Here is a 19,648-nt window from a genome sequence, read left to right on the forward strand (position 1 = left end):
TCCTGTGTCACCCAGGAAGGGGTCGGGCTCTTGCCCAAAGTGTCGTTTCTTCAGGTTACAGACCCGTGTACATGGCCTGGCACAGATGTAGCCAGCTGTTACAGGGCAGGGGACAGTCATAGCCAGTGAAGCCCCATGCAAGGATGGGGAGTAGGAGGGGCCTGGAGGATCATGGGAGGTGGTGTGAAAGCTGGAAGGAAGGCTGGAGAGGGAGTTCCACACATGGGAAGAGCAAGTGGAGGTTTACAAGGTTACAGGTCATAAAGGGGCAGCCGATGGGACAGGTGAGGGTGAAGGTTCACCCTTTTCTAGCCATGCATGCATGTGGGGAAGGAACTTCTAGCCACCAGTCCTGTCCCTGCTGGGGGGTTTGGACCTGACGGTAGTGAGCTTTGGGGGTTTAGAAGCTAAGAAGAAAAATATAAATCTGAGTGTTTGGAAAGTGACTGTGAGGTCCGACAGAGGACACTCAGGATGAGGTTTACTGTCAGGGAAACCACAGGACAGGGCCAGAGGCTACAGAGGAGTGGGAGAGATGTAATTTGGGTTGGTGTTGAGAAATAGCAAGCCACAGAAAGAGAAGGCCGGAGGAAAAAGAATGGCCTGAACAGGGATGAAGGAGAGCAGCACTTTGGGAGCAAAAGGTCAGGAAAGAGCAAAGCCTGCGGGCTGTGTGGCTTTAAAGAGAAGAATGCCGACTTCAGGGAGCAAAATGAGCCTCGGTGGTAAAGACCTTGCGTTTCCTGCTGTTTGGAGACAAGGTTCTATTCCTCTGGGGTGTTAGAACTCAGAGGAGTGAGCCACCACTCCTGGCTAAACTAAGCTCAGTAGCTTAGAAATGGAAGTGACCAAGGACAGACATAAGCATGAACGAAAAGAGGTAGTTTGGAGAGAAATAAGAACATGGGAAATCTAGAGCAAAATCGGAAAAGCAGAAGCCCCTGGGTGGGGAGCCAGTGACGTAGGCTGGGCACGATGACCACAGGCTCTGGAGGTCCAGGGTGTGATAAACCTGGGCAGTCATGGACGGTGAGAAGGTGAGGAGTGGAGCTCACTTGCTTGCCCACGCCTGCCCTGTCTCCTGCTGGCATGGGAGCAGACTTTTTGTCGTGAAGTTTGAAACTAGAAAGCAACCCGAGAGCTGGGCCCACTCCTTGTCTCTCCTTCCACATGTCCACTACCCCATCCCCAACAGTGTCCTTACCAGCCTGGGCTCTGCTCTTTAGTGTCCTTCCCTACTTCCTTTGTCCTCAGTCACTCCCAGCACCCTCTTAGCTCCACCCTGTCGGTTTCTGTCTCCTGGGCTCGAGTGTGTGTCAGATGTTTGGAGCTCAGAGAGAGACGATTGGCTGACTGTTGGGATTTCCCTGCTTCCCTCTATAGGTCATCTTCCATGATGTTGCTGTGCTGACAGACAAGCTCTTCCCTGTCGTGGAGGCCATGCAGAAGTACTTCAGTGCTGGCTCAGGGACCTACTACAGCGACTCCATCTTCTTCCTCTCGGTTGCTATGCACCAGATCATGCCCAAAGGTAACCTGGATGGCCAAGAGCAATGGCCCTGTGGTGTCAGGCTCTATATACACTCTGGGCTCAGTATGGTTAACCCCCTATTTCTGAGGGAGACGGGCTAGGTGCCTCCAAAGAGCCAGGTACAGCTTTGTCCCGTCTTAGTCAGGGTTTGTATTTCTGCACAAATATCATGACTAAGAAGCAAGTTGGGGAGGAAAGGGTTTATTCAGCTTACACTTCCACATTGCTGTTCATCACCAAAGGAAGTCAGGACTGGAACTCAAGCAGGTCAGGAAGCAGGAGCTGAAGCAGAGGCCATGGAGGGATGTTACTTACTGGCTTGCTTCCCCTGGCTTGCTCAGCCTGCTTTCTTATAGAACCCAAGACCACCAGCCCAGGGTCAGCACCACCCACAATGGGCTGGGTCCTCCCCCCTTGACCTCTAGTTGAGAAAATGCCTTACAGTTGGGTCTCATGAAGGCATTTCTGCAACTGAGGCTCCTTTTCTGTGATGACTCCAGCTTGTGTCAAGTTGATACATAAAACCAGCCAGTACAATTGACCCCTTGTCAACTTGACACACAAACACATCACATTAAGCCTCAACCCTTATTTTCTTATTCATCCCCAAGATCTAAATAACTTAAGAGTCACATAGTCTTTACATACTAAAAGTTCAATCCATTTAAAATATCCAATATCTTTTAAAATTCAAAGTTTCTTAACTGTGGACTCCACTAAAATACTTTCTTACTTCGAGAGGAAAACATATCAGGGCACAGTCACAATCAAAAGTGAAATCAAACTCTACCCATCCAATGTCTGTCTCCAAGGGCTTGGGTCACTTTTCCAGCTCTTCCTTTTGTAGCACACACCCTGTCTTCTAGGCTCCAGATGCCTGTACTCCACTACTGCTGTTCTTGGTGATCATCTCATGGTACTGGCATCTCCAAAACTCTGCTGTCTTCTACTGCAGCTAGGCTTCACCAATAGCCTCTCACAGGCTCTCTTCATGGTGCCAAATCTCAACTCCTTTGCATGATCCCTTCTGTCCGGGGCAATCAATTGTAACTGAGGGTGCACCTTCACCAGTGGCCTTCCATGGCCTCTCACAGTGCCCAGCTTCAGCTGTTCTTCATGACCCCTTCATGTCTTCAAAACCAGTACCACTTGGGTAACTCTTACACAAGTCCAGCCACAGCACAAGGTACAACCTTGGCTATCTCTGGAACACAGCCTCTTTGTGCTCTCAGAAACACTTCCCAGAAGATTCACCTCAATGATGCTGGTCTCTTCTAAATTCTAATTTCTTAGCTCCAGCTGACCAGCATCAACAGTCCCAGTAACTCAAAGGTTCGCTTTAGTAGTTCTGGTATCTTGTTAATTACAGCTGATTCTTCAGCTCCAGCTAACCAAAACCACAGAATCTTCACAATCAAACAGCAACAGCCCTGAAGTGAGTCCTTATCTTCCCTCAGAAATTTCACAAGCCAGTCCTCCATCTTCTGCACTGTTCTCAATATTATCTTCCAAGCTCCTACAGGACATCCCACAGAGCTCTTCTAGCTCAAAGTTCCAAAGTCCTTCCCACAGTCCTCCTCTAAACATGGTCAGGTTGTCACAGGAATATCCCACTCCTGGTACCAATTTGTCTTAGTCAGGGTTTCTATTACTACACAAACATCATGACTAAGAAGCAAGTTGGGGAGGAAAGGGTTTCTTCAGCTTACACTTCCACATTGCTGTTCATCACCAAAGGAAGTCAGGACTGGAACTCAAGTAGGTCAGGAAGCAGGAGCTGAAGCAGAGGCCATCGAGGGATATTTCTTACTGGTTTGCTTCCCCTGGATTGCTCAGCTTGTTCTCTTATAGAACCCAAGACTACCAGCCCAGGGATGGCACCACCCACAAGGGGCTGGGCCTTCCCACCTTGATCACTAGTTGAGAAAATGCCTTACAGCTGGGGCTTATGGAGGCATTTCCTCAAGGGAGGCTCCTTTCTCTGTGATAGCTCCAGCTTGTGTCAGGTTGACACACGGAACTAACCAGTATATCCCCTTGCTTGATCTCCTAGTCCTGTGAGTGACACACAAACTAAGACTTTGTCTTCTACTATGGCTTACATAGTCCCTCAAGCGGTAGAGCTAGAGGTTGAAGTCGTGGCTGTCTGGTTTAGAACCCTGCCTCTCCAGATAGCTTTCTGTCTCTTCATGACCCAGAGGAGAGCTTTATGGGAATGCCCAGTACAGACGTGGCTCCTGTTCCAAGGTCACACGCTGGCCCCTGCTCTGCCGCCAGCTGTATACATGGCTCATGGTAACAGGCCATCTGGGACCTACAGGAAGTGGAAGGAGCTCCTTTAACCCACATACCCAGGGTTTTCTTGCCTTCTTTAGCTAAGTGTTAATGTGCTTCCAGAGGTTTATTCGTTCATATACCCAGGATGTACTCACCAAGAACAGTTACTAGGAGTTACTAAATCTCTGTGGTCACAGAGAGCAAGCAGCACTGTGCTTCCTGCAGCGTCTGGGCTGTGCTCTGCCGGGAGGTCGGGAGCTGCATGAAAGGGTGGCCATATACCACTGTGCGGTCCCCTGGAGCAGGCGGTTCGGAAGGCCTGCACTCCTCCAAGGGACACTTGGTTTTCGGACATCACGGATGCTGTCCTGAGTTGGTTCCTTACCTCTGTGCTTTCTTTGTGCTTATGTGTGCACCGTAGACGTTACTTCTGTGCTTCATTCCTGTTTAACTGCTGCTTTCTTGCTGTTTTGGTTATTTAGTTTGTTTCCTCCTCCTTCGGGACAGTGGGAGTGAGTGGGTGGGGCCTGGGAGGCAGGATTAAGCTTGTGACCCCAGAGCCATGTGAACGGACTTGGTGACCAGAGTTCCAGAGACTCCAGTTACGTTTCTGTGAACTGTGTGCGCTCCTTAATGCTTGTAGCATAAGGTCACCCCAAGTACATAAAGAACTTTAAAAACGTGTTTGTCCTCGTGACCTAACCAGGTCCTCATGTGTGCTACGTAAGTGCTCTGCCACTCCAGTTACACCTGTCTCTGCTTCTTCCATTTTAAAGGATTCATAAGATATCTGAGAACAATAATAAGTAGGAAAGGTTATGTATTTACACCACGTAAGATCAGCCTCCCCAGTCACTGCTCTCTTCTTCTTCTGTCTCTGACGTGTGTTTACGTGTGTTTTAAGGATTTGGACTTGGCATTCAGACTCCTCTTCTTGCGTGTCAGGACGTGAACCTGATTTCATTTCAACTCAGAGAACACGCAAGCACTCGAGGATATCAGCAAAGCCACTAATGTCACACCGTCGCACCTCCCCATGCTGTGTGTGAAGGCTTCCTGAGTGTCTGTTAACCAAATGAAGCTTAGCTCACTTTACCGGTTAGTCTCCTCTCCTGGGCTGGCTCAGTGCATTCCACTGGCTTTTTAATATTGTAAATTAGACTATGGCGGACATGCACGTGCAGAAAGATTATCTTCTTTCTTTAAGATTGTTTCACTGTCTTCCCAAGGGTGGAATTACCAAGCCAAAGGTGATCTTTACAAAGCCATGTGTGTCAGCTCTCTAGAGCCCCCACTGTGGCCTGGCATGAGTAGTTTCTGTGCTGCTTTCTAGCCCAAGTTGCTGACTTTTTGTGGAGCTCTGTAGACTTTTAGGCAGCTGCTCCCCCACTTGGCAAGGAAGACCTACAGAGGCTTGGGTGAGCTGGGTCTCTTCTGAACTTTTATTCTCCTGTCCAGACCTGAGTTCTAGTACATCTCTCTGCACAGTTCCTTGAAGCTTCCCTCAATTCCACCCTTTCCTCTGCTATAACTCTGCAAAATGGTCTGGTTGGGATAGGGGCGGGGAAAGCAACCCCGTGTTCTGTGCACTAACTGTCCCTTTGAAGCAGTGTCCTAAGACCCTGCAGTGCCCGCAGAGGAACAAAAGTCAGGCCAGGCGTGCATGCTGCCTTCAGTTCTTTTCAGCCCATGCTTTGCTTTTGCTTGCTCCAGCGGTCACATGTGGCTAGCTAGCCCATCCTGCTGTTCATGTCTGCTATCCCTCCACAGACCTGTGGCCACTCTCTGTTTTTCTCTCTTTCTTTCTGTTCCCGTGTTAGTTTTGTCACCGTTAAAAAACACCTTATGCCATAACAAATAAAACGTGTGCCTAACTGGAGCTGCAGGGAGAGAAGATCAGCTCCTTTGGGCTCGCTGTCGTCACTGTCCTGCATGACATGGCTATGAGGAACCATCAGCTCTGGGTGACATGCCAGTGAAAGCACCTCCTGAGAGGATTAAAATCCTGATTGTGTCAAAAGCAGCTGCTCAGGAGTCCCCCAAGTCCCCTGCCCCTGGCTTTGAACTCACAGAGCACTTTAAAAACTACAAGTGAGTTACTGTTTCTATGGTAGCCAATAATCTGCTACCTCTAACCACGGCCTCTAACTGTGGCTTCAGTAGAAACAACCTATAATCCGGGGAGGGACTAGCAGGCCTCAGGGATGCCTGCCTCACTTCTGCATAGTCAGGCCATGCACCTGCATGCACATATGCTTCCTAGATGTGCTGCTGAGGAAGGAAGTTACTGTGTGTGTCTTGTTAATGAATGGTGACAGCCTTGTTTCTTCTGCCTGTATCCTGATATATGTATGGCTTTGAATCCCACCAGCTGTGGGATAGAAGCTCGGAGGCTTAAGGGCTGTATACATGTGTCCCTATGGTGTGGTCCTATGGGTTGAACCCATGATATATCTGGGTTCCTTTGCTTTCTGTGCCCCACGTCTGTGAGGAGGACTGAGCTAGGCATCTAAGTGGCTGGAAAGGGAGCTCATGTCACAGATTGTCTAGTTCAGACTCTGAATCTGGTAGGGCTAGCTGCAAACCATAGCCTTGCATTTCACTGACTTGATGATGAGAAGCCATTTGGGGCACTGGTCTCCCTAGGCAGTGTTCCTGATTTCTGTTCTCATGGTTTGTCTTGTGTTGCCTGTCAAGTCCCTTAGAGTCATTAGGGTCTGATCTCTGGGCCTTTCTACTTCTTGGGGTACCTGCCATCACCTACACTAGCCACCCCAGCTTTTCTCATTCCTTCATTGTGACTACTCTCCCTTTCAATCCCTCTCTGCCTCTCTCTCTCCACTCTCCTGACTTGATTTGCCTCAGCAGTGGTATGTTGGAGAGCTCATCCCTGGGTGAGCACTTCTACCTGGCTGTGCCGTGCCTCTTGGCAGGAATCTATGGGAATATGTGTTGCCCTGTTTGGACCATCTGTCTGCCCTGCCCATATGGAAGCTCCGCCAGGGCAGGGACGTGTGTGTTTCCAGTGTTGAGAACAATCCAGATGTAGAGTAGGCACCCAGTAGGTACTTGCCAATTAAGTGAAGTAAACTTACGTTAGGTATACATTGGGAAATACTTTGATAAGGGGCCAGTCAGTAGCCTCGGGTGTCTCCTGAGCCACCGTAGACACACCTGGACATGCAAGCTGTGCAATCTGGGTGGCCCTTGCAGGTGGGGCACCTGCAGGATTTGAATGTCTCAGACCACGGTTCTGTGAGGCCCCACAGGAGGAAACACTCTGGACTCTGGATTCTGGTGAAGTTGGGGAGCCTCGACTGTCAGTGTTGAACATAGCGTGAGGGAGGACATTCTCACGTTGGAGAGGACAAAGGAACAACAGACACTGGGCCCCAGCCTGAGTGAAAACATCTGTGTGGATCACAGCAGAGGCGTGAACTCGTGTCCGCTGTTTGCTGGCAGCCGCTCTGCAGCAAAGCAGAGCCATTTGGTGCCTCTTACTCTGATGGGGCACAGCTGAGCAGATTTTCATAAATACTAAAAATAGTGATGTGGCCCAGTCCTCTTGTGTCAGGGCTGGAAGCTGACTCTTGGCGAGTGGAGACCGTGGCATGGTGGTTGAGTAGTGACTCTCACCCTTAGTTCCTCCACAGGCTTCTGCTTTTAACTTTCCAAGGCTCCAGCTAGCGTTTTGTTTTTATCGACTTGAGGTTAACCAGTTGGTGGTGTGCAGGACACGGAGGCCAGTGCTACTGAGTGCCCTTGGGGTGGGGACGGAGGAGAACCCAAGTGAGTGTGGTCACAGCAAGAGGTCACATGAGCAGCCTCTGCCCTGGAGGACTTTGGAGGAAGCTATGGGCTTATTTTCATGGAGAACAAGACCAGACACTGCCAGTTCAGTTAGTCTGAAGGCAAGCTTTGAGGAGTGGGGAGGACAAGGCTGAGAGACTGCACAGCAGGCCTTCCGGGGCATGGTGCTGGATGGGCAGCCTGGGCTTACCCCCACATGGCCTCCTCAGACAGTGAGCAATGTCAAATCCTAATTTCTTCTGTTAAGAGCTATAAACTGTGTTTAGGACAAGGAGTTACGATGCTTTTACCTCTCCACCTTGTAAGACTTGCAAATATTCTGCTCCCACCCAGGGAAACCTTCGCTCTAATCCAGGAATTCAGTGGCCAGATGTAGTGGCCTTGGAGCGCTGTCCTTCCCCGTTCCTGCTTCATTTCCTGTGTGCCAGTTCTTTCTCAACTACCCAGCTGATGTAGATTGTCAGGTCAGACCCCAGGCGGTGGGGAAAAGGCAGATTACCACCTTCCTTACAATGAAAACCCAGTGCACTCCTTGCCTCCGTGTGCTAGCTCTTCAAGCACACTTTGTTGGTCCAGAGTAAAGTCTGCCTTGTCCAGACACTCCATTCAAACTTATTTCTAACGGGGTGGTGATGAACTCCAGTCTGCCAAGTGTGGTCACCACACACCTCTGGAATTGTTTGCTGTGTGTATTCTCTTGGTCTCTATGCATTTTGGAAACATGGGTCACACGGGGAGAGCGTTGCAGCAATGTGGTACCTCAGCTGCTCTGCTCTGGCCCCTTTCCCTCAGGTTTGTTCCTTTCTACCTTCCCACGTTCATCATGGTCTCCGTCTTCAAAGTAGCTTCTTAAGATAGAGTCTAGTCACCTGTACACTTTGCTGTCCCTCTTTCCAGGCCGACTCATCTTTTCCTTTTCGCTGGGTCCCTTCCGTCTGCCATACTATCTTGATCTCCTCTGTCTGCCTGCCTGCTTAGTGCGGGAGTCACCTTAGCCTTGAGAGGAAAAGGGAAATGTCTTCACTACTGCACTGAGCTGGGGAGTTGGGTACAATAATGAGTGTAAGCGAGGTTGGACCACTCCATGGGTAGCAAGAATAGTTTATTGGGGTTTAAACTAAAGCTGTCTCTTAGGGGATGGGGACAGAGGAAGCAAAGTGGCAGAAAAGCAAGTGGATCTCAGAGGACTCAACAGGGTGAGGTCTTTGAGCTGATGTAGGCTGTTTGGATTGAGACCCAGAAACTAGATGTTCTTCCTTGAGGTAGTTGACCTCTGGGGTGACCCCTTGAGTCCAATTTATGCTGCTCACATTAGTCATGGTTGTAAGACCACGATCTGCCTCCCCCCAAAAGCCACTGAGTGTCATGGCTCCTCAGTTAGGGGTAGAGGCTATGAACTCATCCCAGCTCCATGCTAGAATGTTGATTGGCTTGGTCTTGTGAAGATGTTGTCCAGGCAACCAGAGCTGCTATGAGTATGTGAGTGCTGGTTCTGGCTTCAGAGGACTGGTTTGCTCTGGCCCTCTCTGACCTCTGACTTTCTTGGATTTTCTGCCCCCACTTCCACAGTGATCCCTGGCTGCTGGGGAGGGCTTTGATACAGATGACAGTCATTTGCTCTCTGTGCTTCGACCTGTTGTAAATTTATGCATTAGCTACCCACTGCACAGAGGACCTTCCTGATGCCTGAATCTGAGAGCTGCAGCAATGTGCTCGGAGTACAGAGGGCAGGCAATGCTTTGTCTGCTTAACACAGTGGTAGTAGTACTTTCACAGTAGGGCTGTCATCTTGGCCATGGGATCTTGCTCAGATTTGCCTTATCAGATGTTTCCTCCTGGGGAGTGGGCCTTAAAGCCAGCCAGAAAGCAGGCGGTTACGCCCGTTACGTCTGTGCCCTGATTGCGCCCATGTAAAGATTTTGCCATGCTAATCATTATTGCAGTCCACAGGGTTCACAGCTGGGAAGACTTCGGCCACTTTTCTCCCTAACAGCCTTTGCCTACCTTCTAGTGCTATGAAAGCGACATTCTTGGCTTTTTACATGAATTCTGGGGATCATATTCAGGTCTTCATGCTTATGCAACAAGCACTTTACTGACTGAGCTATTCTCCTATCCTCTGATTGATTGATTGATTGATTGACTGATTGACAGATGGACGGACAGACAGATGGATGGATAGATGGATTGTTTGAGGCAGGGTCTCGTTAACCCTGGTTGTCCTGGAACTTGTTTTACAGACTGGGCTGGCCTTGAATTCACAGGTATACACCGGCCTCTGTCTCTGGAGTGCTGGGATTAAAGACATGAACCATCACACCCAGCCTATTCCCTGCTTTAAAGCAAAACAAAACAAAACATTTTATTTATGTGGTAAGGTTTGTCCATTGTAGGCTTTAATCACAGAGCTGTGAAATGAGCGCATTGACAGGCCCTGTGATGAGTATGCATGTTCACGGAGCTGATTTGGTGTTAGTGTCAAGGAAATGCCTTCTTCTGTCTTCTGCCCAAGTGCTCAGGCACTCCTCTGACACCTCAGGAACTTCAAAGTCACTGAGAAAGAGGATTGTTATGGGAGGGGCTGTAACTGGAGCACCGGGGGACCTGACTGTTTGGGTATGTGGTTCCCCCGCCCCCTGTGACATTATTTCCACCCACATGTCTCTATTTTTCCTTTCTGCTTAAAACATTTTTCTGTTTCTGTGAAACAGAAGTGGAGTGGGGGCTTTGGTTCATTGTGCCATTCCCTTAGCAAGCCTCACTTCTCCGTATTTTCAGTTCAGATCCTGGTAGAGAACCATTTGGCCAGCCTATTTAGGTCCCAAAGTGCATATTTACTTTTATTTATTATGTTTTGTTGGTGGGACAGAGGAGGTGGACCATGTGGTCCAAACCCACCCATGTGTGGCTGCTTCTCCAGCAAGAATGTGGGGAGTGGCCACCACTCATTCTCTGGCACAAAGCAGCCATGGGACTGGATGCCATGCTAGGCATGGGAAGAACAGGGAGGGGAAAGATGTGGACCAGATGTAGGTTTTGCCCTCGTGACTTCCATTTCTAGTGAGAACATTAGATGTTTATACAGATGTTTATAAGGAGAGGGAGGAAGGAGGGGCTACCTGAAAAATGCCCTCCTTGAGGGTGTTACAGGCAACCTCTGAGATAGCCCCTGTCATTGTCACCCCTGTATTTGGACTCTGGTGACATCCGTTTCCTTTGTGTTGAGCTGGGCTTCTTGGTTTGGCTCTGATGAGTAGAATATGACAAGTGTAACAGACATTGATTCCATGGTTTTTATTGAAGACAGCGGCTTCCATCCTGGCTTTCCTTTCTCCCTAGGAGCACTTCAGAGGACTAGATGCTGTCCAGTGAAATGTGGAGGGAGGGTCCTAAGGAGCTGATGTTTCTGGTCAATGGTCGGAGAGCATCTTAGGGCAACAGTTGCTAGGCTGATGGGCTCGGGTCCTCACTTAGTCATGGCTGAGACTGACTGTATATAGCTTATGGGCTGGAGCATCCAGCTGAGCTCTCGAATCTTACCCCAGAGGGAGCATCTTGCAAGACTACAGTAGACATGACAAGCAGGATACAGACATTGGTGTCCTCAAGCATGGGGCATTTCCTTACCACAGGTGGATCTGGGGGCGGGGGGTGGGGTGGGGGCTTTCTGTTCCCCTTGGTAGTCTTTCAACTCACCGTATCCACTATTCGACTTTACTATTTCTAGGCTCTTGTGACGGCAAGAGTGCTATAGAGGCCGGATTGTGTCATCTCTGGGGAGTGGTCTCTTTTCTTTCAACGTACTACACAGAGAATTCTCTCAAGTTAGTGCATGGTTCAGTAATCCATGCTTAGTAGTATTTCCTGCTGTGATGTAGCTTAGTTTGCCTAACCATTCATCCACCAAAGAACACCCGGCTGTCTTCAGCTTTCAGTGGTTATGTACACATCTGTGTACAGGTCTTTGTGTGAACATAAGTTTTATTTTCTTGGCACATATGATCAGGACTGCATTTGCTGGGCTCTGTGGTACTTACATGTCTGTCGGAAGTCAACAGTTTTCCCCAGGGTAGCTTACTGTTTGCACCCTGGCCTCACAGTGTATGAGTTCTCCCTTTCTTTTCATCTATAGGTTCTTGGACTGCTGCCGTCTCTGACCCACTGCTGGCGATAGGACTGTGTCTTGATCTTCTCATGAGTGACACGTGTGAACTATTTAGCAACAGCCAGGCCGTGTGTTTGATTCCTTTCTGTGGGTGTATTTGAGATAGTGTTGCAGAGTCCTACAGAAAAGTACTGGAGGCAGGCACTTAGTAACTCTGCCCCACCTTCCCTGGCGGGGCTGTTCTTCAGGGCAGCAGGCCACGAGCATTGCCCCAAGTCAAGCATATCCAGTTTGGCTTTTGTCTGTTTGTTTTTTTGTTTGAGCGAGGCTGTCCTGGTACAAATTGGCCCTGAACTCCTTCAGCCTGTACCTCCCACGTGCGGGAATTGCGGGTGTGTCAGACCACACACATTTGTTCACACGAATCCAGGTGTCCGGAGGCTGGAGAATGGAGAAGATCCCTCAGGAGTTGGGGTTGCAGGCAGTTGTGGGTCATCTGACATAGTTGCTGGGAATCAAACTTGGGTCCTCTGGAAGGACAGTCAGGTTCTTGCCTCTGAGCTGCACAGACCCACTGCTTCGTGGAACTGGGAAGTGCTACACACCCCAAGGGGCTCTGGAGGTTTCTGTTGGGTTTCTTCCCCTCCTTTCTAGATTATAAATGCAACCTGTTTTTAAATAGAAGATTCTTTTTATTCTAGAATTTAAGATGGCGTTCTCCTCCCAAATCAAGATGTCTCACTGATGACCCAGGTCCACAGCCATGGGAGGTCTCGGGCTTTCCAGCTTTTTCTAGCTATCCAACCCTCATACTGATTCCTGCCTGGTGTTTGGGTCTGGAGAGCCTAGGGTCTACGTTGACCAGCGCTTACTCTCTTCTGGGTCTAGGGTGAGTAGTGACTGGGCTCTGGGTCCCTTGACAATGATACTTTGTCTTGTTGGCAAACCCCAGGCTAGAGAGACCTGAACTCTCTGGATTCTGGAAACAATCTGTCTTATTTGAATTCCTAGAATCAGGACTTTATACAGTGGCCACAATTCATGGAAGTCAGCGCTGGGGGAGTCCAGCACTGGGAGAGCACAAGACTTGAGTGGGGATACATGGTGAGCAGGACAGAGAAATGAATCTAGAGTTCCCAGACGTGAAGGTAGCTTCACCACTGACTGACTATGTGAACTCCATCAGCCATTGTTCTACCCTGGTTCTAGTTTCTTTGTAAGGCGAGACTATGTACTTTACACAAACAATATCAGAATTTCATTGAGTTTTATAGACAGTAAATGGAAATACTGCATGTGCATGTGTGCGTGTGTGCGCGCGTGTGCATGTGTGTATCAACATTTTATGTTTATACATACATCAACATGATTGCTGTTTTCTGCTTTATGTGCAGAGGTTGAAACCCTCATTCTTGAAGCACATTTAGCACATGGGTATGTTCTCAGTAAACACCATCTCTCTGGTCCAGAGCATTGTCTTGCAGGCTCTACCCTGGCAGTTTTCTTCTAACCTTTTAAGGAGAAGTAGTTGTTGCTGTCTGTCAAAAAACAGTTGTTGTTGTTGTCTAAAAAGTATATTTAACATAAAGGGGTGTGAAATGCAAGGCCGACTGTTGTTCTTTTGTTTACATTTCCTTCCCTTCCTGGTGACTTTGGGGGTTGCGTTCTTCACAGTCCTGATGGGGAAAGCAGACTTGGCTTCTTGCCAGGTTTACAAGACTGGAACCCCTCAGGACTAATGGAGACCACTGGCAGTGGGCGGAGTACCCTGCACTCACCTAGAGTCTGACTTTGTAGACTTGACTGCTGCATTGACTAATTGACTTGCTCAATTAATTGGTTACTTGATTTCTCTAGAGACTGACTCAGAACTTTCAGAATGGAAGTGCTACACACCAGCACCTTGTCAGTGAGCAGGTTGCCATCAGTGACAAGCCATGCCAGCCTCATGACAGTTGACACGTGTTGCTAGCCAGTGTACTGTTTTCTGTGTACTTGTTCCCAGTTAAGGTGGGACTTCAGGGGCTCAGAGTTTTCCCATCTGGAAGTTGAGAAAAGCAGCACGAAGAGCCTAAGTGGCTTGCCCTGCGCACATCTGGCTATGTGGGAAGATGATGGATAGGTTTCAGGGACACTAGTTAATTAGCTAATCAAATGTGATAGTCACAGTTCCTGACAGAAGATGTGGGATATCTCTTGAAATGGAAAGTATATATTATGTACTATATACTTATAGTATGTTATAGCGTTTATGGGTGCTCTTGGTGAAAGCAGGGCTCCCAGGACAAACCCTAACATCCTTTTGGACCTAACTTTAGCCTGAGTACCTGTGAGTTAATTAGATGCTTTGAGTGTAGTGCCCTCCCTCTGGCTGCTGTGTATGGTGCAGTAGTTAGGGGAGACAGATAGATTGTGAGGTCAGCTGAGGTCAGACTGAGGAGGACAGATAGACTATGATACCAGCCCTGCGAGGACAGATAGACTATGAGGTCAGACTGAGGAAGACAAATAGACAATGACATCAGACTGGGGAGGACAGATGGACTATGAGGTCAGACTGGGGAGGACAGATAGACAATGACATCAGACTGGGGAGGACAAATGGACTATGAGGTCAGACTGGGTTAAACTTCTGGTGTTGACTCACTGGGCCCCAGCCTCCTCCTGGAGGAATTAGGCCAATAGTAGCATAGCAGCTCAAGGCTGTCAGGATCACCAAGTGAGCTTGGGTGTAGAGAAAGCTTCTGCTAGGTCGGTGGCCCATGGAAAACAGGCAAACGGAACTCATAGAACACTCACTATTTCATCATCTGGTTTTCATCCTTAATCCTGAGACGTTCACTAGAATAACACAGAGTTAACCAAACCAACCAGCACGCAGAGACTAGGTCAGGGGAGGAAAAGACACTTGAGTACATACGGTCGTGAAGGACGCTCTTTGGCTCGTGTCTTAGTTAGGGTTTTACTGCTGTGAAGAGACACCATGACCAGGGCAGTTCTTATGAAGGAAAACAGTTTCAGAGGTTCGGTCCATTATTGTCATGGTGGGAAACATGGCAGTGTACAGGCAGACATGGTGCTGGAGAAGGAACTGAAGTACCACATCTTGATCCACAGGCAGCAAGAGGAGACTGTACCACACCTGGTGGACCTTGAGCATAGGAGACCTTAAAGCCCGCCCTACATTACACACTTCCTCCAACAAGGCCACACCTCCTAATAGCACCACTCCCTGTAAGCCGGGCATTCCAGCACAGGACCTGTGCGGCCATTCCTGTGCAGACCACCCCAGCTGGGAACGGTGTCATCACTTAGCCCCTGTCTGTAGCTGAGAAAAGAAACAGTGCACCCTCAGGAGGGGCAAGCTTCCAAAATGTGTTGACTTGTAGAATAAAATGTGCCCCTCCCACAGACGGCTGAGCATGCTGTTTCTTTCTCCTCTCTTGAACCTGAGTTCCACCCTCAAGAGTGTTGTCCATGGTGTCTTTATTGAAATCACTTGGCATTTTAGGATTTTGTCTGGGGGCTGCCTTCATTTTCAAGTAGGAATGAACCATAGCATTTTATTTTTTCATAGCTCAAGTCTTAAATGCCCTTGGCTTTGAGAATCTTGTGATGGGCTAGGGTTGTTATAGTCCCCCGAGGAGTGTAGCCGTGGCTGTTCCCTGGCTAAGGAGGCTGAGCACACCTGTCCAGTGTGCACACCTGTCCAGTGCGCACACCTGTCCACTGGACCTTTGGAGTGGCAACCATGCTGTAGGTCTTTCGAGCCTGGCCACACTGGTGACAGTGGCTGGGGATCTTGGCCAGACAGGACCACAAAAAGTCTGACCATCATCGTATGCCTGCTTATCTCCAGGGCCAGTGCAGGGGGAAAAAAGAAACAGGAAATTGTTCAAGGAATTGATGAAATGAGAAAAAACAGGAAGTGGCTCTGCAGTGGGGGAGGCGCAGCGTGGACCGTCCTGAGAACCAGGCAGGCTAAAGGACAGAACATCCCTGCAAACCTCTGACAGTTCTTCCTGGTCTTCCGGAAGCCAGGCTACGGTCCTTGCTCTTACTGAAGGACTGTGGGTGGCCTCCCACCCTCGGCTTCTTGAAGGCTCTGGAGTTAGAATGGCAGCTGCATGCGTCACAAAGCTCAAGTAACTCAGGTGTAGCCTCTGCTGCCTTTCCTGCTGCCTCCTGGCCTCTCACTCACTGCTTGGTGTTGTCCCAGCTCCTCCTGTCTCTCTCTGCATATTCTTTTCACCTAACTCCACCTTTCCCAACCTGGAGCCTACCTCTGTGTGGTGGGGAGCAAGGGGAAGGCAGAAGAGAAGGCTTCACACAGGCCCCCCTGTAGGAGTGCAGCTGCAGGGGTCTTTTGACAAAAGCCACACACACCCCTAGGGAATCTTTTGGGAGTTGTGGCTTGTTTTCAAATCTGTGCTACATGTTGATGTGAAATTTAGAGGAAAAAAAAAATCACCATTTTTGCTTCCCTTTCAGGAAGGGTGAAACTTCTTAGGTATAGACTGGGCTGTTAGTTCCCAGAACTGTTGTGGTTGTTATGAATTTATAACCTTACAAATGCGTCATCCTGAGGGTTGATTCTCATCTCCATCCCTGACCTCTCCCAGCTACTCACTGTCCAATGGGTACACCTTACACGGTGCCCACAGTCCACAGAGCCCTCCTGCTAATGACTCTTCCTTCAGTCGGGATTAGGGTCGAGTTTAGATCGTGCCCAGCCGAGCCTGCGACCCCCGAGCTCTGCTGTCAGGGCTGAGTACTGCACTTGTAGTGGAGAGGTGGGGGGCTGCTGAATTGGGTCAGAGAATTTTAGGCGTAGGAGAGTGCAGTTGGGTCAGAGAATTTTAGGCATAGGAGAGTGCGGTGCCATCTCTAAGACCTTTGATCTCAGAGAGGGGACGTTCAGTGTCCTGAAGACAAGTCACTGCTGCCACCAGAGGCCACCGGAGGCCACCAGAGGCCACCGGAGGCAGGGCCTTCCATCTTTGCACATGTTTTGACCTTCGACAGTTTCTTCTTATTTGTCTAAAACCTGCTTTTGTATGTTGATGCTTATACCAACTGCTGACCTCAGCAGAGAAGCCTGCTCCTTTGTTCCTAGATCCAAAACCAGCATCCAGTCAGGAGAAGCAGCTCCATTTTCCCCGTGTGTTCTCCACTGGAAGTTCTCCAGACCGCTCACTGTCTGGAAGCCTGCGTCGTTTGGTCCTGTTCCCCCTAAAATGTAAGGTCCAGGTTTGCCACTGCATGTGGGGTGAACACTGGGAGAGCGCAGTAGTAGCATTGTCCCCCTGTGTGAAGAACATGCTCCCCAGCTGATCTAATGCAGGTCTCTTCATGACTATGGGTTGAATGTAGAGGCCATGGAGTGGGCTTTCTGGGGAAAGCAGGATGGGCCTCTCACACTGGTCTGAAAAGAAGAAAAAGGGAAAGAAGAGGAAGGAGGGATTTTAGGGGCAGAGTTTGTGGCTGGGCTAATGGTACTGCAGAAGCTGGGGTTGAATGGTTTCAATCTACAGCTTTCACCAAAGAGGAGACTATCTAGATTTTCTTTTCCACGCACCTGGATGTAGGTCCAAGAGGAAGAGGCAGGGGAGGCCTTAGAAGCTATAAGCAGTCCTGTGTCAACGGTGGAGTCAGACTGCCAACACTGACTGTTCATGTTTTCTTCTGACGTGAAATTCCTAGATTCTTAAGTGTGTAGTTCAATTAATTTTGACATGCGTGTGTGTGCGTGTGTGTTCATATTTCTGTAACTAGTTCTGGTTACTGAACTAGTCCGGTTCCCATCTCCTTACTGTTGAGCCTGCCACAGGAGAGGATCTCTTCGCCTTGGATTTGTGTGGCTGGTTAGCACAGTGCCACAGCAAAGCTCCTTGGTCACCCCATTAAAGCATCACCAAGTTTGGTCTGGCCCTGACCTGTCTCACCAGGTTGTGTCAGTGACAAACTCCTGTACCACCCTGCATTTCTGCTTTGTGATCCATTTAGGCGATGCGTTTCTCTCTCTTTTATCAGTTCCTTGATGAAATGTGTTAGAGTCTGCTGATGAGAGTTCTAAACTCACATTGGTTTTGAATAGTTGGCCCGGTCCTCATCTTAAATTCTATTTCCATCTGCTCCTGGGTGCGTGTGCTCTGTGTAAGATGTGTTGCTATGGTAACCGTGCCTCTTCTTAAATAGATAACATTATTCTTTAGTGGAACTCACTAGGTAGCCTGGATCAGCCTCAAGTTTGTGGCAGTTCTCCGGCCTCAGTCTCCCCAATGCTAGGATTACAGGTGAGACCTACCACCCTCCGTGAGAGGAGTGGCTTCTATGCCCATCTATTAAAATATTACCACTATCAGCTCCAACCTAATCTTCAGCCTTCTGCAGCATATCAGAGAGCGAGGCTATGTCTAGATGTAAATTAATGTGATACTCTCTATTCTGCAGCCCATCATCAGAACATGAGGAGCTACACAAGCAGAGGGAGCTTACTATCCTAGAGGAATTAATCAAAGAACACTGCATGTCAGGGACGCAATGCCTACTGATAGCACAAGTGTAATTGTTATGTTTGTGTAACACGCATAGGGTAACAGACATAGAGTTTATGATCAAGATCAACTCTGTGTCTGATTTTGTGCCACTTATTCCCAGATTGTAGGCTTAGACGGGAACATACAGCCATCGGAATTGCCAGAGGGGATTTAAACCTTTGACATAGCCCCCTTCTAACCAAGGTTATGAGGCACACCCCAGGGTGGGCAGTGGCATGTATCCTCCCTTACAGATCATTCCAGGACAGGGGTTCCTGTTAAAATTATACCGTCTTTTAAGCATGTGGGCAGGTGAAGGGTCTTTTTGATTTTTGCTTCTAACCATAAGCTAATAATTTCTATATTGGGGAGGCTGTGCTGTGCTGAACTGATAAATAAGTTCTAAAATCTCAATGCCTTAATAAATACATACATATTGCATGTGTTCATGTTTATGTGTGTGCACATGCGTGCATGCATACATATGTGAGTATAAGCGTGCACACGTACATGTGTGCATTTTTCCAAGCAAATTTTACTCTGGTGTAGTGACTTTCTAGGTACCTTTCAAAAACCTTTCAAAACCAGAGTCCAGTCCACACCATCTAGAACATGGAACTTAGAGCCTCACTGCAGAAGTTGCACCCACTGCTTCTGCTCACCATCCAGTAGCCAGGCACTACTCCTGTGTGCATGACTGACATGACAGGAGAGCGCAGCATGTGTGACAGTCCTACCTGCAACCCTGCTGTGCCCGGGATTTCCACCTGCGTGTGGTAAATGGAGTTTCTTGAGCCCGGAACAAAGTGCAGCCAGGCTGACTGGGTTGCCTGCCATCACTGCTCATGACTGCCTGGTCCTCTCTGGGCCTCAATTCAGACTTTCTCAGATTATCCTGCTATTGTTACCATTTCATAATCCCCACTGTGTATAACCAGTTCATCTCTTCATGCCACACGGTCGAGCGCAGGATAGTGTATGTGTTGTCACCTGATTCAGTAATTCCCCCGTCCTTCCCGGTCTCCACCTCTCCAGTCTTCTCTCTTCTCCAGCTGGCTGAGAGGCTGCAAAGGGCACCCCATGGCCACTTGTCTGTTACCACTGCTCAAGATGGCTGTTCATCCTCACCCCAGCTGGGTATAGGCGTGTGGGTGGGGTGGAGGTGGAGAGCGGCTCCAGTGGTCTTTGTCTACCCTCATTATGCCTGGTTTGCCTGAGTGTGCAGCTGTGCTCAGCCCTGTCGGTGAGAGTGTGTTAGTAACACAAAGTAGGGCAGTGGCGCCAGACAAATGCTGAGGGCACGAGCCGTCGGCATGGAGACAGCGCTCTTCCTTAAGCAGAGAGGTTGGGTCCTGGCCTAAAATTCATGGAGATGCTGCTCTCTGA

At 49.0% G+C, this 19,648-nt stretch overlaps 1 protein-coding gene across 2 annotated transcripts in view; it reads left to right on the forward strand.

Annotated features, from left to right (window-relative positions):
• Xxylt1 (xyloside xylosyltransferase 1) overlaps positions 1-19,648 on the forward strand; it is a 120,222-nt gene that overhangs the window by 27,552 nt on the left and 73,022 nt on the right. For both annotated transcript variants that reach the window (XR_015632839.1, NM_001430794.1), the window contains 1 exon segment: positions 1,384-1,531. Coding sequence is in view for 1 of the 2 variants with exons in the window: in NM_001430794.1 (NP_001417723.1) it covers positions 1,384-1,531 (148 nt within the window). In the remaining variant the exon portion in view is untranslated.

This window comes from Rattus norvegicus, chromosome 11 (genome assembly GCF_021556685.1).
Source record: "Rattus norvegicus strain SHRSP/BbbUtx chromosome 11, alternate assembly SHRSP_T2T, whole genome shotgun sequence".
In the NCBI taxonomy this organism is placed as follows: Eukaryota; Metazoa; Chordata; class Mammalia; order Rodentia; family Muridae; genus Rattus; species Rattus norvegicus.